Consider the following 24,430-nt stretch of genomic DNA (forward strand, 5'->3'; position numbering starts at 1 on the left):
GGCTGGGGATGCGGGGGAGCCACCTTCTGTTTGGGGTTTCTTGCCCCCCCAGGAGCCTCTGACTGGCCGTTTTAAGTGCTGGGCCAGCATCAGAAATGGGGATCCAGAATGGTATAACTTGGTTCTCTGAGTCCAAAGTCCCATCCCCTGTGACCTGTTCAGTGACCTTGGGCAAGCTCCCTAACCCCTCTGTGCCTTGGTTTCCTCGTGGAGGAGATGGGAATAAGGATGGCTCTGCTCTGGGACAGGGAGCGGTACGCGGCCACTGTCCTTAGAGCAGAGAGGTCAGTGCACTCCTCCGGCCCCTCCCCGGCCCCCCAGTGACTCTTTCTGTCAAGACTCAGAGAGGTGATGCTCCTTCATGTTTGCCAGGATGGGGTCTGTCCCCCGACTCACAGCCTACAGCATCAAGGAGCAGCCTGCCAACCCATGCGCCCTTCCTTTGTCTCTTCTCTGCAGGGGGGAGGTGGGACAGATGACCGGAGGAGGACATTGACCCCACTGGCCTTGAGGTACAGCATTCTCAGCGAGTCCACACTAGGTAAGCCTCTTTCTGCTGCTCCTCACGCTGAGGAGAGCTTGTCCCCTCCATGGCCCTTGGCAGGGGTCCCAGTTAGCAGCACCGGAGCCTTTGTCTGGCTGACTGAGCTTCAGCAGTTAACCTTCTGGGGGAGCTTTTGGTTTGGACTTCTTTTTTTTTTATTAAAACAAGTTTTTTCAGGAAATAAAGGGAGGAAAAGGGAAAAATATGTGCTCAGTTTAGAATACAAGCTTCTGTAGAGTGGGAGAAATGGTTTTGGAGAGGAAAATTAAGTATGGATGTTTTTCAGAACTGCTTTGTCCCAAATACTTCACACAAAAGTGGACTTTTTTCCTGGTAAAAGTATTGAACTTCTGGTGGTCCATTTTTTAAAAATTTTGTATTAGTTAATTCCCGTGAGGTACAGTTATAGACTTGCAAATTGTCATGCTTGCGTTTCAGTCTTATAATGATCAAGTACCCATCCCTCCACCAGAACCCATTTTCCACCACCAATGGTCCCAGAATCCCTCCTACCACTCCTACCCCATCCCCTCCACCTCACCCTACCTCTGTGGCAGGGCATTCCTCTTTGGTCTCTCTCCTTTTGGGTGTTGTGGTTTGCAATTTTTTAGTTCCTATCACAATCTTTGCGAGAGGCAATTGGTTAGAGATTGGGGGAGGAGTGCTCACCAGCAATGCTCAGGGCTTCCTCCTGGCTCTGCAGTCAGGATTACTGGCGAAGCTTGGGGGACAATGTGGGAGGCGAACACCTGCCCTAACCACTGTACCATCGCGGGGCCCATCCCTAAGCAGCCTGGTCAGTGCTCTTCCTCGGGATCCAGCTCTTCCTGGAGCTGCTCTTCCTCGGGAGCCAGCCTCCTCTTCAAGTGATACTTAAGAGTCTGGCTCTAGGAAACTCTTTCCAGAGACTGTTAACTGTGCTTGAGTCTTGACCCTTGTGATAATAGTCAGGTCTGCGTGTAATGAACTCTCTGCTTGCTGCCTCAGATGCCCCCAGTGCCTCTTGGTCAGAATTCCTTAATGCTCTCAGGGAGCCATTTGTGTTCCAAGCCAGGAATTTTGCATTTAATGTTTTTCTAGGTCTTTGTCTCAAACGTCATCATGTCTTTGGGCTGGATTGGTTTCTATTGTTTTTCCCGTGTACTTTAGCAGCTCTGCCCAGATCCTCACTCTCCTCCCCATCTCTCTGCACTTACATTTTTATTTCGATTCATGGCTCTAGTGACTCAATAAAGTGAGGGGAAGTGGGAAGCAAAGGAGGTAGATTTGAGAGAAGAGTGTTTCCACCTCTCTGCTTGACCCCCTCTGCCACGATCACCTGGAGAAATGCCTGGCCTGTATCAGGACTGATAAAATCTGTCCCTGCCTTGGCACAGGTATTCTGGGTCTGTCGATTTTCCCTCACAGAAAATAATTTCAGGAATAGGTTAAATTTTTATTGAACAGAACTTTCTTAGAAAGATGTGAGAGGAGAGAAAGGGGAAATGTGTTCAAGAGAACACCTTCCGGAAATAAGTGAGCAAGAAGCATAAACCTGCAGCTAGGTTCTTTGTGCCAGCCCCACCTGAGCAGCTCTCTGAGGTCAAGGATGCTTGCCTTGTGGAGTCTGTGTCCTACCACAACCAAGTGAAGTTCGTGTTTCTCTTCAGGTTTCCTCAGTGGGACAGACCGAGCAGACATGAAGATGGCCATCATAGCAGAACACCTGGGCCTCAGCTGGGCAGGTGAGTCAAAATTGAGGGCAGGAAAAAAAAATGTTTCTTCTGTTTCAACTGCTCCTTCACAGCTCTTCTGCCTAACGAGAGCGTTCCTGGACTCTGTTTCTGGGCTCCATTGTGATTGATTTGCTGTTTTCTTGGGTATGTTTTCTGCCCAAGCAAAACCTTTGGGGGTCAGTGGAAGGCCAGTGAAAAGTGGGAGCTCCCACTCACCTCCAGTTCTGTCCAGATTTCCTTTACGAGAAAGAATCAACTTTTGACTTCACAAGAGACCTGAGGATATAGCTATCTAGTTCATCTCACCTGACAGATGAGAAAGTGAAGACCCATATAAAGAGATGTTAGTTGTGTCACCAATTGGTGACAAGCCCTGAACAAACAGCCAACAGGTCACAAACACACACAAAAGGGATTTCCTGGCAGCCTATCCATTGCTCCCTGTTCTCCACATGTTGTCTTCCTTCAAAGTTGGCTCTACTGAGGGAAAGAGAAGGGAAAGGGAGGTCTTGACACTTCCCCTGACATTCCCCTGAAGCACTGCAGTCTCCTGAATCAAGCCAGCATTGGGGCAGATCTTCCTGGAAGTGAGCACACAGGCAAAGGGACAGGAAGTGCACACTGTGTTTCATTCACTCTCAGACTCTCTGGCTTTTTTCTATTCCCCTCAGCTCTTTTTTTATTGTTAGGTTTTATATCCACGTACTCTTTTCACCCAGTCACCCTTTTCACAGCGTCAGACAAACTCAGAGAACTTCACAATTAAGTGATGACCACCCAGTCTGGGCATGCCCCTTTTTCATGTCATGCCTTTTGGTGTGTGAGAATATGCGAGTATGTTGGGGTCAGAGCACAATTGGGTATGGCAGTGGTGGGTGTTAGGTGTGAGTGTCTGGGCATGTATGAATATGTATGAATGTAGATATGAAAGAGTATGTGTGTAAGTGTACATGGGTGTAGGTGTGAGTGTGTGAGAATGTGAGAATGTATGTGTAATTGTGAGCATGTTTAGCTGTGGGTATATGTGTGAGTATGAATGGTTGGGCATAAGACTACTTATGGGTCTGAGTGAGAACAACTAAGAGATTATACAGGTGTGAATGTGAGAGTGTGCAAGTATGTGTGAAGTGAGAGCATATGCGTTGGTGCATACACATCCTGGCTCTACTGTCATTCTCCCTTCTGTCTTCCTTATCCTTGAAACTAGACACTGATGCTGTTTTCTGAAGCACCCATGGGAGATAGCAATAAAAGAAACAGGAGGAAAGTGCTACCCCCTGAGTCTGTAGTGCCTTGTACTCAGATGGGAATTTCTATTTTGATTTTGAATGTAAACATAGCCTCCCTTTGAGAAACACAGAAGCACCAAGCTACATCTTGGCGTGTTGCTGCCCTTGACAGCAAGGCAGTGGCATTCTGGTGTCGGACACACAGCATGAGAGTGAATCACAGGCGCAGCTCCTCTTGGCTCTATTGCAGCTTCTTCTGTGACTTTGGATAAGCTGCAAACATGCCACACAGCTCAGGCACACCTTCTCATAGCTAAAGTGGTACGGGAGGGAAGGGAAAGTGTTCACTCATTCATTTCCCCAGCCCTCCCTTAACACCTCAATTTCTGCCATTTTCTAGAGACACAAAGATCCAGGGGTCATGGTAATAGGGAGTACCAATTCCATCAGGAACCTCTTCTTGAATATCTGATGCCCTGCCCCCATGCCTGTGTTGGGCATGAAGCTGAGCTTTGAGTCCTCACATGGGCCCTTTGTTCTTCACTTTCAGAATTGGCCCGCGAGCTGCAGTTCAGTGTGGAAGACATCAACCGGATCCGTGTAGAAAACCCCAACTCCCTGCTGGAGCAGAGTGCAGCACTGTTGAACCTCTGGGTCATCCGGGAAGGCAAAGACGCAAAGAGTCAGTACCCTCACGTGGAGGAAGCCTTTCTAACACACGGGTCATGACTAGCTCCGAAATAGCTCTGCCTTCAGATTCCATTTGGGATGCCGGTCTCTGGATAATCTCTCTTGAATAATTTGTCTGTGTCTCTGTCTTTCTCACACATGCTCACACACACCCTCATACACACTGACACATGCACATACTCAAACACAGACTCACACTACCAGGGGCTACTGGGTCCTCTCGACAGTCTTTTCAAAGAGAACACCAAAGACTCAGGGCACTGAGATCACCTTTTCTGATCTTCTGAACCAGCTAACGATTGCTAGGAGGGGACAGAACTCCGAGGGCTGCAGTACCTGCGCCAAGCTCATGACAGCAGAGCACTGTGGGGTGTGACACTGGTGGCCCAAGCATCCAATCACCAGACCTACACTTCTGGGCCAAGTATCTTTAGGGGAATGCCCTAGACCCCCAAGCAAACATAAGGGTGCCCCACCTTCCCCTCTAAAACAAAACAAACAAAAAGATAGTTGTGCCGGGACCCCTAGATTGTCCCTCAGGATCGTCTGCCAGGACAGGGATGGTTAGCACACCCTGTCTGATGTACTGCTTTTCTCCCAGGAACTACCTGTTCTCGAGCCGGGGAGAAAGGCTTATCTCGGTGCACTAGCTTCTCTTCAACCAAATCCCCAATGTTTGAATTTTCATTTTGAATCAACTGGCAAGTACTTAGTATTTCAAAAGGCCCAGAGCCCACTACCTGCATTTTCTTGTAGCATTCTTCTAAGTTTGCCACCATCAAAACTAAATAGTCTGTCCACAGTTAGAAATGGCCCACCGTATGTGTTTGGACAAGATCAGCCCGAGGGTTTCCAACACTCTCCAGAGAGAAAGTTTGATTCTGTTCTGATAAAGAGGGATAATCCTATTCTTAAATTTAGTCTAAAAAAAAAAACCAAAATTATTTCCCACCCTTCTTAAATTTAGTCTAAAAAAAAAAACAAAATTATTTCCCACCCTTCCTTCCCTCCTCCTGATGCACCCTGAAGATGCTCCCATCACTCCTCTCCGCGTGCCCCTGGGTGGTGTGACGCCCCACACGAGCCCCTGCTTTCCTCCCACCAGTGGAGAACCTGTATGCAGCCTTGCGCAACATTGACCGGAGTGAGATCGTGAACATGCTGGAGGGGTCCGGCCGGCAGAGCCGCAACCTGAAGCCTGGACGTCACACGGACAGGGACTACTCATCATCACCCTCCCAGATGAATGGTGAGTGTCCCAGGTGGGAGGCGGATCTGAGCTGGGCCAGAGACCATCTCTCCTGTGGGCGGGGGATCTGTCTCCCGGAAGTACAGTGAGGGTGGGCTGAGGGATAGGCGTGCTCTTTGTGGACCTGATAAAGCAGCCCTCCCGCCGCACGCACAGCTCTGCAGAGCTCTATGCACAGCTCTGCTTACTGGTCCTCCTGGCCCTGACTCAGAGAGTCATGTTTGAGAAACAGTGGGCATGAAGGGTCTGCCCCACTAAGCTGATGTGGACCGGCCGGCTGGGATTTCAAACCCCCATGGTGGACATTGTTGCAAGGCTTGGGGATTTATTTTTCTTTGAGCCAAGGTCCCCCTTCCTCTCTCTCTTCACTCCATCTCCTTTCCCTCACTCTGGCACAGGACTCCTGGAGTATGGAGGCCTGAGGAGGCCCTGCCCTTTGGCCTGCCCTCCTCTATCCACTCTCAGGGGCTGATTTCTTGAAGTAGAAGCAGAGTAACAGCTCCCCGGCGGAGGTGGGGGGGGGTGTTCTGGGCCCCCCTCACTCTTTCCCTTTGTCTGTCCTTCTCTAACTAATGGGCTCAGAAATAGCAGGGACCCCACTGTGAAGCGAGAGCTGAGAGGCCAGGATTCTAGTTCCTCCCTCCCTGTCTCCTCAACTTTTAAATTGAAAATTTGGGGTTGGCCAGACAGTACAGGGGTAGGATGTTTGCTTGCATGCAGCTGACCCCTGTTCCATTCCCAGCAGCTGACCTCTGTTCCATCCCCAGTAGCTGACCCCTTTTTCATCCCCAGCACCCCATGTGGTCACTGAGCCCAGCCAGGAATATGCCCTGAGCACCACTGGGTTTGGCCCAAAAGACAAACTAACAAAAATTGCAAATTTATTTGACCATGTCCTTGACATTTTTTTCAGCCCTCTGAGCTCCCTTCCATTCCTGCCTATCATGTCCCTGGGAGCTGCGCCATGTGGTGGGGCTCCCCAGGCTCTTGTCTGCGGTGCCCTGGAGGGGCACGTCCCAGGCTGGGTGCCCTGTCAGGCAAACCCTGTGCCACTCAAGCCTCACATTCTCTCTCCCCACCCTGAATCCCAAAGCACATCAGCCAGCTTTTCTTGGGCAGGCCGTTTTATGTTGACCTTTCTCTTTTACCTTGATCTTCTCTAACCTCATCTGACCTCTGATCTGCTCCTCTCTCCACTGTCTGCCTCCACTGTCTCCACTGGCCGGGTGTTCAAGAGCCGTCAACTCTGCAGATGCATGTCCTGAGCGACTCCTAGCCCTGCCTTCCATGTGCCCACAGCTTTGCGAGGGCGTTTGTGTGTGTGTGTGTGTGTGTGTGTGTGTGTGTGTGTGTGTGTGTACCTGTGAGCGCGCGCGCGTGTGTATGTGTGTGTGCATGCACGTGGGGAGTTGGAAGGAGGCTTCACACTGGGGGCTCCTAGTGGCTCCACAGCCTCAGGGGATCTGACTGAACCACCAAGTGGACCAACTCCCTGTCACAAAGGAATAAGGGAGGGCTCCCGAGAAGCCTGCCACTTTGGGGAGATGGTGAGCCCCGCTTGTGACGATGGCCACCACTGGGCCAGGTTTCTGAGCTGTCCCAGAGTTGTTGTCACAAAATAGCTCTTGGTTCTCCGGGCTCCAGGTGATGAGCCATAGACTTGAGTGTAAATAAAGTCATGCAAGTGAAAACTGGGCAAAGGCCCCCATGTTGAGTGTTCTTACCACTATCAAGTTTAAGACACGAGGCCGGCAGCAGAGCCATCATAAAAGCGTCTCCTTGGACTCTGCCAGCCCAGCGAGGCCTGGAAACGGAATGAAGTCCAGTCCATAGATGGGGCTGTGCTTGGGTCCCGTGACTTCTGCACAGCCTCCTGTTTCATTTGTTTCTGCTCCTTTGGCGAATAATTTCACACTCCTGCTACATGCTAGGGGCTATTCTGGGCAGGAAAGACAAATCAGGTCTCACATAGACCATAAAAACAACAACAAACTCAAAGCTAACCCAGCCCATCTTGCTTCACCCAACTTACCTTCTGTTCAGAGAGTCAAACAAAAACAGAATGTCTAAGTGAGTCACTGCATGTGCTGGCAGGTTAGAGTATGTGGCATGGAGAAAGAACAGATTCAAGAAAGGAGAATGGGGAGTGGGGTGAGAGGTTAAGTAAGGGAGACAGTAGGTGGCATTTGAACCAAGACTGGAGTCCACGGCCATATACCCCTAAAGGTGCCCAGTCTCATCTGAACCAAGACGAGAGGCAGAGCAGGGAGGGAGCTGTGTGAACTTGGAGAAGGTGCCTGGTTGACTGGTAATGGGAAGCCTCCACATAGTGTGTCTCCGCATAGTGAGAGACAGAGAAGCTGAGGAGAACGGAGAGTAGAGTGAAGGGTTGGAGCAGAAAGCCACTGGGCCATGTGGAGCAACAGAACAGCAGGGTCCGTGAGATCCTGCCTGAGTCCTCTTCTTGGTGATGCTGAGCAGTCACAGTGGAAAGCCTCCAAAGCCTGGCTCCTTGTCTTTCCAAAGCCTCCTCTGTCCTGGTAGATGCTGTCTGGATGCCCCAAATGCCCCCAAAAGCCCCTCCTGGACCCAAGAAGGTCCTCAGAAACAGATTTCTGGCATGACTCATCCTACTTTTCTGGACACCCACATTCACTACTGTGTTTCCAGTCATCTTCCTGAGTGGGTGTCCCTCTGACAGGCCAGAAAGAGGCAGTGGCTCTGAGGTCTCAGGGTGGGGCTCAGCAGCCTATTGAGTTTGCTATTCTCCCAGTGAAGCCTGTGTGACAGCCTCTGCACTGCGGGTCCTGGGCTTCCCTTGCTGTTCCACCTCCTTTCCTGCTGGCTGTGCCTCCGAGGAGCCGCAGGGGCCAGGGGGGGCATGGCTGCCTGCACTCCTGGCAGCAGAGGGAAACAGCGTGCCAGGGAATAGAAGCATGGTGCCTCGGTTGGGCCTGGGTGGGAACAGCAGTGAGGCTTCGGTCAAAAGACCAGTTTGCAGGGCTGGAGAGATAGCAAGTGGGAAGGGCGCTTACCTTGCATGCATATGACCTGGGTTTGATCCCCAACATCCCATAAGGTCCCCTGAGCACTGCCAGGAGTAATTCAGGAATAACCCCTTAGCATTGCAGGGTGTGGCCCCCAAACAAAGACCAGTTTGCTGCCCCACGATGGACGGTGGGTGGGTGGGAAGGGGGGGTTAAGGGTTGAAGTACCCCAGGAGCTTAGAATAAATGTGAAGAAAATAATGGCCAGAAAGGGGAAAAAAAGATGTCCCTAAAAATAAAACATTTATCAAATAATAGGGAAATAGCTCCTAGCGCCTTTGATTTGAGAACTTGGAAATAAAAACTTTGGAAATAAAAATTTAAAAAAAGAGTTGTACTCAACTCTTCTTGAGTACAACCGGTGAGGTCTGGCTGCTGTCTGAGGCCAGATTATCGGTCACACCGGCCTCACTAGCCTGCCATGAACATCAAAGTAGTGTGATAATATGCTAGGTGACTCGGGGAGATAGTCACTGCCTAAAATGCTCTGCCCATAAACTGTACGTGTCTCCTGAGTCGACGTGAGAAAGACACACATTCGCCACTAACCGAGGGAATTCAGCAGACCTCACTCTGGTATGGTGCACCCCAAACCTGCAGAGATATTCTTCATGAGTAGGTGCTTGGACCTGGGTGAGCTCTGCACCGGGTCTGGCCACCAGAAGCCTCAGATCCAAGCCGTGTTGTGCGGAAGCATGTCAGGCATTCTCTGGAGATCAAGAGGGAGCTGGGGGGGGGGGGGGGCATGTGCCCTAAAAACTGTTGCCAGGACGGGGACTCAGGATGGACGGATACAAGCAGGTCCTATCCCAGGACTGCAGAAGCTGTTTTCATAGGCACATTTTCACTGATTGAAATAACACTAAAATGAACACTCCTAAAGTCTCAAGATTTAAAAGCAATAAAAAATCCTTAAGGATGAGCCTCGAGCATTCTATGGCCAGCGGGACTCTCCTCAGCCAGTCCCATCAAGTCTGACTGACATTCCGTGCACCTGGTTGTAGGAACAGCTATGGAAGGGCATGCCTCTGCCGATCAAGATGAAGCTGGGAGGCCTGAATATACCCCACTGCTAAGGCAGCCCCAGATATTCTGAATATATTCAATGTCACAAGATATTGGGCATCAAGCAACAAAGGACAATGGTCCATGAGACATAAATAAGTCCTATAATTATCTAGCTCACTGCCTCAGAAGACCAGGGAAGAAAAATCCAAGACTTCCTAGAAGTTGCTGGCAGAACAGTGCAGCAGAGTTTCTAAAACAGAAGTTCAGAAAGGAGAGATCTACACATACGGAGAACTTTAGAGATCTTCAGAGAGTTCCCTTGACTTTCATTGATAGTAATCAGCTCTTCCAATAATTGATCATAGACATTGCATAAGGAACAAAGTCAAGTCCTGCCCAGAGATGGCGAAAATGAGCTCCAACATGAGCAATGCTCCAACCATACCTAATCAGCCTTGAAGGCAAAACTCAAAAAAATCAGATTGTTTTCAGCTAACTTAATTGTTAACACAAAGCTCAAAGATATTTGTAGGAGCACAAAAATAGTAAGCACTGAATAAGATTTAAAAAGTCATGATATTTGATGTCTAAGATCAACAGATATGTATAGGGGAAAATAAGACACTAAAAGAACAAAATACTTAATAAAGAGAAAATTAAGTAATTAAAACTGATCCAGATATTATAATTAGCCAGCAAGAATATAAGACAGTTTTTGGAATTTTATTTCAGATGCTCTGAAGTTTAGAGACATGGAAGATATATACACACTACACACACACACACACACACACACACACACACACATCTACTGGTTTTTGGGCTCAGGGTTCAGGACTTATTCCTTGCTCCTCGCTCTGTGGTCAGGGATCACTCTGGGCTCGGCTTAGGGAACCATATGGAATGCAAGGGCTTGAACCCAGGTTAACTGCATGCAAATCAGATGCCTTCCTGCTGTACCATTGCTCCCCCATGAAAGACACATTTCGAAGACTCAAATAAATCTTTTAAACAGGAAACTATAATATTCAGGGTGAATATGTACCGGGTGAGTTTAAACTTTAGACATTACCAGAAAAAAAAAAATATTAGTGAACTTGACAACGTGGCAAAACTCCCCAAATAAGATAAAAAAGAAAGCAGTTTAAAACATCCATGAGCTAAGGAGGCAGCTGCAAATGACCAGATATTTGTGAAATAAGATTTTCCAACAGAGAAAAGCACTTAAAAATTTCAGGCCAAGACATCTCCAAATGTGATGAAAACTATAGATAGGCATATGCAGGAAGATCTATGTACCACGTGCACAGAAAACGTGAGGGCAGCTAAAATGCCAGGCATATTTTAAGTAAATCAGACAAAACACATGATAAAGTCGAGCAAAAGCAGCCAAACAAAAGAAAAAGTGTTCCTTCAGCACTGCCGGGTGTAGTCCAAAGGAAAAAAATGTTCTGTATAGTCGGTCAAAGATGAGAAAAGCATTTAATTTCTTATTGGAAGGAATATAACTGAGAAACACTGAAGCAGTATCTTTAACAAAGAACATCTCAAAAGTAATTTTTTTAAATTCTATGCTCAACAAAATTAGCTTTCAAAATTGAAGCCAAATAAGACTTTTCTAGACATATAAAAGCAAAAATAATTCATGAGCAGAAAATAAATGCTCTAAGCAATGTTAATTTACAAAATAATAACTTCAGACCAAAGGAAAATGAAAATAAACATGGATCTATGAGAAGGAATAAACAGTGTCAAAAATGTTGAATAGTACAAAGGGTAAGGTGCTTGCCTTGCATGTGACTGATGCTTGTTCAATCCCCAGCTCTGAAATGAAGAACTGGGGATTGAACCAGCAACAAAGTGCCAAGAGTAAGTAAACCCTGAGCACAGAGCCAGCAGTAGCCCCTGAACCCTGTCTTGTTTGGCCCCGAACAAAAAAATATGCTTTTTTTAAAAAAAAACAACAAATGATAGTCCTATGATTTGCATGATTTCAATATTTAAACTCTTTAAAAGACAAATATTTAAATAAAAATATCATCAATGTAATGATAGGTGTATATGTAATCAATATAATTATAATGGGCTTATATGTAAAAGTGAAATATAACAGAAGTTGAGAAGAAAAATGAAGGTTCTTATAATATATGCTAAGTGGTATATAAAATCACTTTAAATTAGATTCTAATAGGTTAAGGACATATGCTATAAACTGTGAAGCAACTGCTAAAATTAAAAATCAAATATTTATAATTAATAAGTCTTAGACATAGATCAAATAGAATTATACAAAATTTAGTTAATTGAAAAGATGATGTAAAAACAGGAAAAAGGCAACAAAATTCAGATGGAGCAAACAGGAAAATAGAAATTGGCAATCGACAGTTAAACCTTGTAATATTAATAATTTCATTAAATGTAAATGGTCTAAATATCTAAAGATTGGGTATGAAGGTAGGTCTCAACTTTATATTGCCTACAAAAAAAATGCTTTCAAATCTAAAATGCAAATTCCTTATGATAGAAAAAATGAGAAAAGATAAACTCCTGAAACTAATCAAAAGAAGACAAAATGTTTTATATTTTTTCTTTTCTTTTCCTAGCTATGTTAATAGCAGACAATTAATTTCAGAACAAAAAAGTTTTTGGATATGAAGAAAATAATTTTCTAATAATAAGTAGTTCATCAAGATGGCATAACAATCGTAAATGTATTTTTACCTAGCAATATAGATCTGAAATATATAAAACAAAAACTGAAGAAGCTACAATGAGAAGTAATAAAAGCAAAATTATAGTGAAACATGTAAGTACCCTGGCTTCATAACAGATGGAACAAGTAGAAAAATCAGTGAGCATGCAGAAGAATTGAACAATTCTACAGTCTAGCCTATCTTAATTGATATTTATATATTTATAGAATATTTTACCCAATAACATCAGAATACAAATTCTTTCCAATTGTATATGGAATGTTAACCAACAGATATTATATTCTATCATAAATCAAATCTCTGGAAATTCAAAATAAGTCAAGTACATTCTCTGACTGCAAGGAAATTATTAAGGAAGTTGTTAATTAATAACTAAATCATAAAACCCGGCAAGCTACCGAGAGTATTCGATATGCCAGACACAGTAACAACAAAGTCTCCAATGGAGACGTTACTGGGCCCGCTCGAGCAAATCATAAAACATACATTGAAAATCTCTAATGTTTTGCAGGAAATGCTACTAAATGCTACTAAATACTAAATTTAAATTTCTAAATAATTAAAAAAATAATAATTCTTGGACCAAAGGAGAAAGCAAAGAAAAATTTTTAAATTATTTAAAATAGAATAGGATGATAATTTATAGGATCCTAGTAAAGCATTACTTGGGGGGGAACACACACACACACACACAAAAATTAAACTCAAAGTAAAAGAAAGAAAATAATTAAAAATCAGAGTAGAGATTAATAAACTTTTAAAACACAAAAACATTTAGAAAAAAACAAAAGCTGGCTCTCGAAAATGTTGACAAAATAGGTATATTTCCTCTAGCCAGTGTGATCCAAAGAAGAAGAGAAGATAGCAGTCACACATACCAGAGGTAAGAGAGATAATACCACTAAGATTCTATAACTAGTTAAAGGATGAAAGAAATAGAAGTTTGATGCAAGTAAGTTTGGATGTATAGATTAAATGGACAAATTATTTATTAAAACATTTTATTGTTATTGAATTAACATGGTTATAATCATCTTCATATTAAAGCTGAAGGATACAAAGTCACCTCCACCACCTCTCAGTGCCACTATATCTTCATGTCTCCTGTAGTCCATCACTTCCTTCCCCAACCCCCAGGAGAAAGCTCATGTAAGAAGAATCTAACCTGTATGTGTATGTATATATATATGCATGTATATATATGCATGTATGTATATATACATATGCATATACATATTAAGAAAGTTCAATTTATGCTTAAAATATTTCACAAAGGAAACTCCTTGCCTAAATAGTCTCACAAAGGCATTCTAACAAGAATTCTAAGAAGAAAAAATAAATATATAAAATAAATAAATAAATAAATAAAATTCTAAGAAGAACTAGAGAATTTAAAGTCATAATACTTCCCAGATCATTTTATAAAGCAGTATTACCTGTTTTAGTAAAACAACCAAAAAACAAAAGTTAAAAGAAAATATTATTACAAGAAAACTATGAAGCACTATGTTTAATGAGTATTTAAGTTAAAATCTAAATTAACTTTTAGAAAACCAAATCCAATACTATACCCAAGTGTAATTTACCCAAAGAATGCAAGGGTGTTTAGTTAAACTTAATATATGGTTCTGCAGGTAAGGAGTTTGATGTGGCTACTCCAGGTAACAACCTGGAGTTCTAACAGTAAGTAAGGTTGGACAGACTGAAAAACCAACTAGTCCTTTAGGCTCTGTAAGAGAATGAAAACACAGAACCCATTGCTGCTCCTCAAACTGGAGAGTCCAACTTATCAGACACAGTCGCATTGGTGGAAACCAATGGTGAAACCACCCAGGGAATCAGAACTATGACTGACTAGCTTCAACAGCTTCAATGCAGACCCCTTAAAGAGGTCGCAAGCCCCCGGGGGAGCAGTCAGAGGAGGCAGAAGTGTGCCTCAGGGTATTAGACTCACCACTAGAAACTCGACCAGTCCCCAGAGTAAATATCAGAGAAAAATTCACTCTCTCCCTTCTGGTAGAAGGGAGAAAAAGAAAATGAATCCTCCTGAAGTAGAGCATTGAATTCTCCTAAGGGCTGTCCTTAGAGTAACGAGTTACCAAGTTTAACTCAGTAGGACTACCATCAGGGCCTAGCTGGTCCAGCAGAAGTGAAATAGTCCACTCCACCCCTCTAGCTGCCTTTGAACCTAAGATAGAGAGTAAAAATTAAGAATCCTTCTGAAGCATTTCAGAAGCTTTCCACAGCTAAAAACTGAGAGTTCATTAAAGGACTACTGAATGTTTTCCCTTCTCCCACACCTCACTTACTACCTCATTTCCAAAAGGTCTATACACAACAGTTTCTTCACCGGCACATCATAACTGGGTATCAAGGAAACGACAAAAGACATATATCTAAAGTCAAGAAGCACAATTTGAAGAATCAAAGAAAATATCTGATCCTACCAAGAGAGAGTGCTGGAAAATCAGATCAGGAATTTAAAACTACAGTGTGATAAATACGTTGGGGGCCCTAACGAATAAAGTGAACAGCATTGAAGAGCTGGTGGTCAGTGTAAGCAAAGCAGTTGGCAGCGCTAAGAATGAGATCAAATGCCAGAGGTCAAATGAAAGGCCTGTTATTGAGCTTACTGGACACATCTGATGGAAGGATCCCTGAATTTGAGAATGGTCTAATAAAAATCTCCAAAATTAAGAGAACAAAGATCAAAAATTAAAAATAGTAGAATAATTGCTATTATTGTATAGCACAGCGGGTAAGTCGTTTGCCTTGCACACAGCCGACCCGGTCGGCCTAGGTTCGATTCCTCCATCCCTCTCGGAGAGCCTGGCAAGCTACTGAGAGTAAAGCCTGGCAAGCTCCCAGTGACATATTCAATATGCCAAACACAGTAACAACAAGTCTCACATTGGAGACGTTACTGGGCCCGCTTGAGTAAATTGATGAACAACGGGAGGACAGTGACAGTAGAATAATGAATATAATACCTAAGCACTGTGGGACAATTTAAAAGATTTCTTACACATAAAATTAGAATATTAGATGGAAAAGGAAGAAACAAGAAATTTTTCAAAAATGAATGACAGAGAAGTAATGTCAAGTATCCACCTACTCACTGGACAGGGAATCTCAGAAAGCATCAAGTAGAAAAAAATGAACAAACCAAACATACACATATCATTTTCAATCTGTATAAAATCCTTAAAGAAGCAAGAGGGAAAAAAGCCTTTTCTATGAACAAAGAATTAATCTAACTTCTTCTCAGAAATCATGCAAGAAGCAAGTATTTAGTATTGAGACAAAGAAAAATATGTCAACCTAGAAAGTAAAAATCATCTTTCAAAAAATGAAGGAAAAATAAGGCTTTCTTAAACAAAATTGAGAAAATGTGTCTCCTCACAACCTGATTTGCAAGAAATTCTGTTAGAAAAAATACTTTAGAGAGAAGAAAATGCAATTTTAGCAATGGAGTTTTGCATAAAGGAAGAACGTCAATGAAGAATTAAGCTAAAATTTAAAGATCTTAGTTATTTATCTTGCTCTTAATTTAACATATAGCAGTTTGTCCAAAATAGCAACAAGCAAGGAAATGTAACTCAATAATAAAGCATTATGTTTTACATGTTTGAAGGCCTGAATTCTACCCCGAGCACTGCAAAATAACAACAACAAAATAATAAAGTGTATTCAGTTTTTATGCCTATGTATACATCTTATGCATAAGCTAGTGTGTATATAGAAATGAATAATTCTGCATGGGGAAATTTTTAAATAATATACTTAAAATATCATTAAAATATAAATGGTTGGCAATTAATATGAGTTAAAAGATGTGAAAGAAATATATACATATATACAGTCTATAAAACATTGAAGAAATAACGATGATGCAAATAAATGCAGAGGTACTCTCATGTATGACCCAAACACAACCCCTCCAAATAATGACTAAAGTTTAAAAGAATGAGGATAGCAAATGTTGATGAATATGGAAGAGCCGAAACTCATATACTACTAATGAGAATATAAAGTGATATGACCACTTTGGAAAACACTCTGATTGGTTTTTTATTAAGTTAAATATATATGTGTGTATATATATACATATATATATACCACTGATCTACCTTATGATACAGTCATTTTACCCCCAAGGATTATTCAAAAAAGAAGCAAACAAAAATAAGCATATTCCATAAAATCTAACAGATTTATTTGTAAGAGTTCCAAACTGGAACAACCCAAATGTCTGTAGGTAAATAAACGGGTATATTCATCCAAGGGAATGCAGTTCAGCAATTTAAAAATGGATGGATTATAATATATTCAACACCATGGACAAAACCCAGATAAGACAGAGTGAAAGAGAAGTATGCACTGTAAAACTCCATTTATATAAACTTCTATGAAAAGAAAACTCATGCCCAATGACAAGCAGATGATTCATTCCCAAGGAATGAGGAGGAGGGAGGAAAGTAACAAAGAATCCTGAGAAAACCTCCCAGAGCTGCTGAATGCCCCTGACTTTATTGTGATGAAGGTTTCAGGGCTATACCCCTATGGCAGAACTTATATTATCAGCTTCTTTAAATGTGTTTATTAATTATCAGCTAAAACTATTTCTAAAAGATTTAAGTGGAAAACTCAAGTGAAAATAACAGCTTTATTTACTGTGTGACCTTAAGCAAGTTGTTAAATCTCTATTTTCCTAATCTACAAGAATAATATGACTTTCTTTGTAGTGTTATATGATGATTAAAATTAACATCTAATTTTTTTATTGAATCACCATGGGATATACAGTTAATACTTGTTCATGATTGAATTTCAGCCGTACAATGCCCAACTCTTCAATGCTTATTTCCCTCCACCAGTGTCCCCAGTTTCTCACCCTCGAAGCCTGCTTCTTTGGCAGACACCTTTCCTCTCTCTCTCTCTCTCTCTCTCTATATATATATATATATGTATATATATATGCACATATATATACACATATATAATTTTCCTTTCAAGCATTGTGGGTTGAAATATTGTTATTTAATGGGTAACAGCAAAGTTACTGTTACTGCTACTGATTATACCTATCACTTTACGTCCTTTCAGCACTCATTTTTGTCCAGAGTGATCATTTCCAACTATCACTGACCTATGGCCCCTTCTCTGTCCTATCTGTACTCCCCCCCTCACCCTTGTGACAAACTTCCAATCATGAAGGAAAAATTCCTTCTGGCCCTTGTTTCTACTGTCTTTGGTTATTTTCACATACTGTTTTGTTTTGTTTATATTCTGCAAACGAATGCAATCATTCTATAATTTGTCCCTCTCCCTCTGACTCATTTCACTCAGTATGATACTCTTCATGTCCATCCATGTATAAGCAAATATCATGACATCATTTTTCCTAACCGCTGCTAAATGTTCCACTGTATAGATCTACCATAGTTTCTTTATCCACTCCTCTGTTCTCAGGTACTTAGGTTGTTTCCAGATTCTGGCTATTGTGGACAGTATTGCAGTGAACAGAAGAATGCAGATGGATTTCTGCATTGTGTTTTTGGTTTAGTGGGATATATTCTCAAGAGCAGTGTGGCTGGGTCATATGGAAGTTCAATTTCTAGTTTTTTGAGGAATAATGTTTTCCAGAAAGACTTAATCAATTGGCATTCCCATCAGCCATCAATAGAGCCCCTTTCTCTCTGCTTTCACACCAGCACTGGTTGTTCTTTTTGATGTGTGCCAGTCTCTCTGGCGTGAGATGATATCTCATTGTGGTTTTGATTTGCATATCCCTCATAATTAGTTATGTAGTGCACTTTTTCATGTACCTTTTAACCATTTGCATTTCTTCTCTGAAGAAGCTTCTGTTCATCTCTTCTCCCATTTTTGATGGGGTTGTATATTTTTTTCTTATAAAGTTCTACAGTGCCTTAAATCTTGAATATTAAACCCTTATCAAATGAATGTTGGTAAATTTTTTTCTTCCCATTCCATGGCTATTTTTGTATTCTGCTCATCATTTTCTTTAAAGTGCAGACACTGCTTAATTGAATGTAGTTTCTTTTTTTATCTTTGCTTCCACTTACTTAGTCAGTGGTGTTTCATCCTTGACGAAGTCTTTAACTTCAATGTCATGGAGAGCACATCAACATTTTTCTCTATGTACATTATGGACTCAAGTCTAATATCAAGATCTCTAACCCATTTTGATTTGATTTTTGTTCATGGCATTAGAAAGTGGTCTCAATTCTTTTCTTCCATATAGCTGACCGGATTTCCCAGCATCACTTCTTGGAGAGGCTTTCCTTGCTTCATTTCATATTTTTTGTTTCCTTATCAAAGATTAACTAATCATATATCTGAGGGTCTGTCTCAGGATAATCTATTGATCCAATACCACGCTGCTTTGGTTATTACTGCTTTGTAGTACAGTTTGAAATTGGGAAAGTGATCTCTCCTATCTTCTTTTTCCCAAGGACTGTTTTAGCTATTTGGGAAGTGATGGGAGAGGTTATTGTTCCAAATGAATTTCAGGAGTGTTTGATCTATTTTTTTAATGACAAGGGTAATCGTATAGGGACTGCATTGAATCTGTACAATGCTTTGGGGAGTATTGCCATTTTGATGCTATTAATCCTCCCAATGATTGAGCAGAGGACATGTTTCCATTTCCTTGTGTCTTCTTTTACTCCTTGAACTAGTGTTTCGTAGTTTCTGTTTATAGGTCTTTCACCTCTTTAGTTGAGCTGATTCCAAGGTACTTAATTTTCTGAGGCATAATTGTATACAAGGGTTTTTAAAAAATATCTCTTTCTTCAATTTCATTATTTGTATATAGGAAAGCCATGGATTTGGGAGTATTGATTTTGTAAACTGCTTCTCTGTTTAGAAACCTATTGTTTCTAGAAGCTTTTCTGTAAAGCCTTTAGGGTTCTCTAAGTATGGTATCATCTCATCTATGATTAGTGATAGCATGACTTATTCCTTTCCTATCTGGATGCTCCCGATATCTTTTTCCCACCTAACTGCTATGGAAGGTACTTCCAGTACTATATTGAATAGAAGTGGCAAGAGTGGGCAACCACCTTGATATTAGAGGGAAGGATTTTAGTTTTTCCCCGTTGAGTATAATGTTTGCAGTGGGCTCGTGGTACATGACTTTGACTATATTGAGAAACTTCCTTCAATTCTCATTTTGTTGAGAGTTTTTATCATGAATGGGTGCTGGATCTTGCCAAATGCTTCCTCTGCATCTATTGATATGATCATTTGGCTTTTATTTTTCTTTCATTAATATGCTGTATTATGTTGACACATCTTATACGTTCTTATAGAAAATAGGTGCTCAGTTGATAACAAAAATATATAGCAATTCTTTTTTTTTAAGTAAAATAGATTTTATTTGGAGAGTTTTGAGGAAGGGGATGGAAGAAGAGATAGGGAGGTAAAGTAATGTGCTCAAAGAGAATGCGAGCTTCTCCAAAGGCAGAGAGAGCCCCTGCGGACACACCTTAGCATTATGTAGGGAAGTATGAAAGTACACATCTCAAGAGGGGAGATGTGGGCAACATATGTGCTTGAGTGCCACATGTGCTCGGTCACATGGGCACAAGCAGCACATGGGCTCAGGCAGCAAATATATATATATATATATATATATATATATATATATATATAGCAATTCTTTCAAGAGAAATACGAAGAAAAATAGTCACTTGATTCTAAAAAGTTTCTTTACTGTAGAGGTCACATTTGAAGGCCATATTCTCAGTCTTCCCAACTTCATAGGTCAGAGTTTCACATCCAATTACTTGAATTAGTGACATTGACCTAAACATTTCTCCTACTTTCCCAACCCTTACCACTGCATAGCTACTTAACAGCCACCCATCAACTATGGCCTCTTTCTCCTTCTCCTAAGATTAGGACCTGGAACCACATAAAGTTGTAAAAATCAGTCAGCAAAAAAACTACTGAGAAATTGTATGTCAGTCGTATAGCACAGCTTCTAGCACATTGGACACACATTCATGATGCTGTGAAAATTGTGGTTTTAGAAATATGGGTGGGGTCACTGCTCTGGCACCTGTCTGCCCCTCGCACATCTGGAGACCCCTACGGTGGTTACAGGAATCAGTGGGTTATCAGTCCTGACCTTAGCAATAGGAGAATATCAGCCAAGTTCAGGGACAGGCAGAAATCAAGGTGAGCTGAACTCATTAGGAAAATGTTAAGAAAAAAAGGAACACGAAAACCTGTTGGTAAGCTTGTGTGCTTGTGACCTCCAAACCAGGCATATAAACAGACCTCAGTAGTATTGGAGAGAACAAACAAGTGAAAGAGGAAAGCTGGAGATATAGTCAAAGGACTCTGTCTTTCATCCTCTGGAAAACGGAGAGCAAAGACCGAAGCCCAGAGCAGGGAGTGGAGAAGGCCCCTCCTCTGAGAATGGCCGGCTTCAGGGAAGAGTTAGGGCAAGTGCAAGGCAGAGGGCTTCAGAGCTGATGAATAGCAGAGTCCAGTTTGACATGATGTTAGGGGGTGTCTTTGAGCACAGGAAGTTCCCTAGGACTGTACAGTGAACCCCACTAGGTCCTTCTTGCTTGGCTCGATTCTCCGCAGGCACACAAGCTGAGCAAAATGGAGAATCTTGTCTTCTAGCTCCTTCACCCACTTATAGATTGGCGCACGGGGAATCAGACACTCTCCTCCTTCTGTAACAGGGATCCCTCTCCTGGCTGGATGAGGGGTGGGAATCTTTAAACTGAATGTGCCTGCCCAACACACTCACAACCATCCACACGAGTCTAAGGGCCACTCTGAGCATCAGGGGCGAGCCCCTAGTGTCCAGAAAGATGCCTGCAGCTGCTGTCTGAGCTTGTCCTCATGCCCTGGGCAGTAGGCTATGCCGATTGCAGGGTATGTGCTTCCGGCCCAGGCCTACGTGGCTCCCTTCCCATCAGGCCCCTGTTGCCTGGAACTAGAGGAACAGCTTGGGCATGTGGCTAAGGAGCTACAGGACCAAGAACTGAAAGTTCTTCAGGGATAATGAGTGCCCTATGAAGCCTTCTATTCCGGCCTCCTGTTTAGAAACTTTAATACCCTCATTTGTGCCATTTAAGATCATTTGGGACTTCTGGGACCAAAAGGCAACTTGAGGGAAAGTTACTCATCACCAAACTAAAGGGCTGCCCTCTGGCCACAGCACTGAGTCCCTCGGGATAGAGCCCTGTCCCTGTGTTGGCTCCAAGTAGGCTGCTCTTCCTTTTAAGAAACCGTCTGGACCTAATCCTGAGGCCTGTGCTGATGGGAGCTTGTTTGTACTTCTGGGCTACATGCGGTGGTGCTCAGGGTGACTCCGGTTGTGTGCTCAGGAGGTCATGCAGTGCGGGGCATGCAGGCAGGGCAGAGCATGCAGAGCATGTGCTCCCACCTGCCGAGCTGAAGCTCTGGCTCTAAAGGATGGGGAGGGGCAGCATGTCCTTCTGTCCACCAGCAAGAAGTAGGGCTGGAGGGTAAGACCTTTGGCTCGTGGCTCTCCGCCAGCCACCTGAATTGGATCGGAAAGAGTTCCAATCTCTGACTTTGCCGTCCAGCAAAGGAGCCTCCTCTCTGCCCCACTCCCTGGCTGCCCGCGCGCAGCTCAGAGCCTTGTTCCTCATGCCCGGGAACCCTGGGCAGTAGCCACAAGGCCTGAGCATCACAAGCCCTGCCGGAATGTGCATGCCGACCTCTGGCCGTGCCTATGCGGGTGCGTGGGCGTGCACGCAAGCGTGTGTGACCAAAATCGCTTCTGGAGCATGTTGCCCTCTGTCTGCCCATCCAGGTTACTCCTCGCTGCAGGACGAGCTGCTGTCCCCCGCCTCCCTGCACTACGCGCTTCCCTCTCCGCTGTGTGCAGACCAGTACTGGAACGAGGTGGTCATCATAGACTCCATCCCCTTGGCGGCCACGGAGCATGACGCCATGCTGGAGATGTCTGACATGCAGGTGTGGTCTGCGGGCCTCACGCCCTCGCTGGTCACTGCTGAGGACTCCTCTCTGGAGTGCAGCAAGGCCGAGGACTCTGACGCCACCGGCCACGAGTGGAAGCTGGAGGGGGCGCTCTCCGAGGGACCGCAGGGCCCCACCCTGGGCTCTCTGGACCTCGTGGAGGACGACACTGTGCATTCAGATGCCACAAATAGCCTTATCGATTTGCTTGACCAGGAGGAAGGTCAGAGGTCAGAAGAGCAGCTGCCAGGTCCTCAGAGGCAGGAGGACTCGCCAGGTGCAGGGCACGACTCAGGGAATGAAGTGTCTCTTGTTTCAGGCCAGCAGAGGGTGCAGGCCCGCTTCACAGAATCCCCCTCCGTGAGTCGGGTGATGGAGACCAGCCAGGACAGGTAAGACTCACCTTCTGGGGCTCCTGCGGGAGGTCGGGCCAGGCAGTGAGGACACAGACAGTTCTTGGGCACTGCCAGCACTGACCTGCTTAACCAGTGCCCCAAGCACCCATCAGGGACCCTGATAATGAGGGCAATGGAGTATTTGATATAGTGAAAGTAATGTTTCTGGGCTTGGTTTTGGTGTGGTCTGTTTCTGCTCTTAATTTTCGTGGGGGGTGGGGGTGGGCTCCTGAGTGGTGTTTAGAAGCCCTGGGCACCCCCTGGTAACTCTTGATCAGTGAGGCCAGCAGGCCGGCAGATGCATGCAGTGCTGGACATCGCCCAGATCACCTGAATGGCACATCTGGAGCTGCTCAGGGCATCAGGGACTATACCTGGCAATGCTCAGGGGTCACATGGTGCCAGGAATTGAACCAGACAGTTCACAGTCCCTTTTCTGGGTTCTGTTCAGGCAGGTGGTCTGTTTGCTTTAGAGGGAGGGCGTGCGCACTGGTGCGAGACTTCTTCCGGCTCTGGTCTCAGGATCATGGCCATGCCACCCCGGGAAGGGTCTTCTCCAGCCCTGTGAGCGGGCTCTCTGTCCACTCTGTCATTATCAGCACTGTTAGATCATTAGACTAATTGGGTCTTTTCCTCCATGGCACTGTGCTTCCTAAATTTTCCTTAAAGCAAGGAAAGTCCTTGTGCTCCAGAAAGACCGTGGCCAGCCAGGAGCTCAGGTCTGGCCAGACTGTGGGAAATCTGTGCCCACTTTCCCTTCCCACCCTCCATGTGCCTCAGCCTTCCCACCCCGAGTGTGAGGGACCAAATCCAGCACAGTAGGGGAAGGAAAGCTCTACTGAATACGAGAGGGCAAGGGTTTATTTAGTTTTACAAGTGAATCCTTTGATTTGTAGAGGAATTGGGTAATTCTCTGTGGACTGAAGGTTATATTTTAGGGGGGAAGCTGACAATAAACAAAATAATATTAAATTAAACTTAAAGTAATTAAAAAGAGATTGATTGTAGTGCTTAAAAATAATAAAACAAGGAAGAGGTATATAATGTACATGTGTATGAAAAAGGAAGTGGTTAAAATCACAGACAGGACAGGAAGCCAGAGAGTAACGTTGGAGTGAAGACCGAAAAGTACAGGAGTTTAAGTTTCTTTTGCATTACATGTACCCAACCCTAATACATGGACCCCTGAGCACTGCCAGGGGTTATTCCTAAGAACAGAGCCAGGAATACCCTCTGCGCACCACTGGGTATAGCACAGCACACCTGCACCTTGCCCCGCACAAGACTTTAGCATGTGAACACATGAGAAATATATCTTGGAGGGGGTTCAACCAGTGCATAGGCCTTGAGGTAAAAGTCCACCTTGTTACCTCCAAGAGACAGTGCCGAGAGCAAAGGAGTCCAGGAGTCCAGGTCAGAAAAGTTATGGGTCCTGTGAGCTGTGAGGTCCCGTGAGGAGTTGGCAATCTGTTGATGGGATGTAGTCACTGGAAGGCTATAAGCCATGGAGTGATGTGTTCCAGTAACTGCATGAAGAGCCAGCTTCCCTGGCCAGGGTAAGTAGGTGACATGGAGCATGATGATAGAAGTGTAGCAGCAAGAAGCACAGGGAGGAGGAGTGCCATTAGAGGAGAGTGTGAGAGGCTTTGGAGGGGGTCCTGGCCTCCCTGGCCTGACACAGAAAAAGGCGAGGATGCTGCTTCCTGTGGTGGGGAGCTGGGTGAACAGGTGTGGAAGGAGAGTTTGTCTTGTGCCCAGAGTTGTCTGTGTGTGGATGCCCATTAGACTTCCACAGTGGAGGCCGGGGGCATGTACACCCCGCAGTTGGACGGTTCACACCCCAGGC

At 44.0% G+C, this 24,430-nt stretch overlaps 1 protein-coding gene across 7 annotated transcripts in view; it reads left to right on the forward strand.

Moving 5' to 3' along the window:
• Positions 1-24,430, forward strand: part of ANK1 (ankyrin 1) — a 229,642-nt gene that overhangs the window by 191,053 nt on the left and 14,159 nt on the right. For 5 of the 7 annotated variants that reach the window (XM_056116807.1, XM_056116811.1, XM_056116812.1 and 2 more), the window contains exons 35-39: positions 460-541; positions 2,194-2,268; positions 4,039-4,170; positions 5,284-5,427; positions 22,023-22,581. In XM_056116807.1, the coding sequence (XP_055972782.1) occupies positions 460-541; positions 2,194-2,268; positions 4,039-4,170; positions 5,284-5,427; positions 22,023-22,581 (992 nt within the window). Of the gene's footprint in view, positions 1-459; positions 542-2,193; positions 2,269-4,038; positions 4,171-5,283; positions 5,428-6,662; positions 6,787-22,022; positions 22,582-24,430 lie in introns of those variants that run through there. The other 2 variants (XM_056116813.1, XM_056116814.1) reach the window with 2 other exon arrangements.

The sequence above is a fragment of the Sorex fumeus genome, unplaced genomic scaffold, assembly GCF_029834395.1.
Source record: "Sorex fumeus unplaced genomic scaffold, SorFum_2.1 ptg000033l, whole genome shotgun sequence".
Lineage (NCBI taxonomy): Eukaryota > Metazoa > Chordata > Mammalia > Eulipotyphla > Soricidae > Sorex > Sorex fumeus.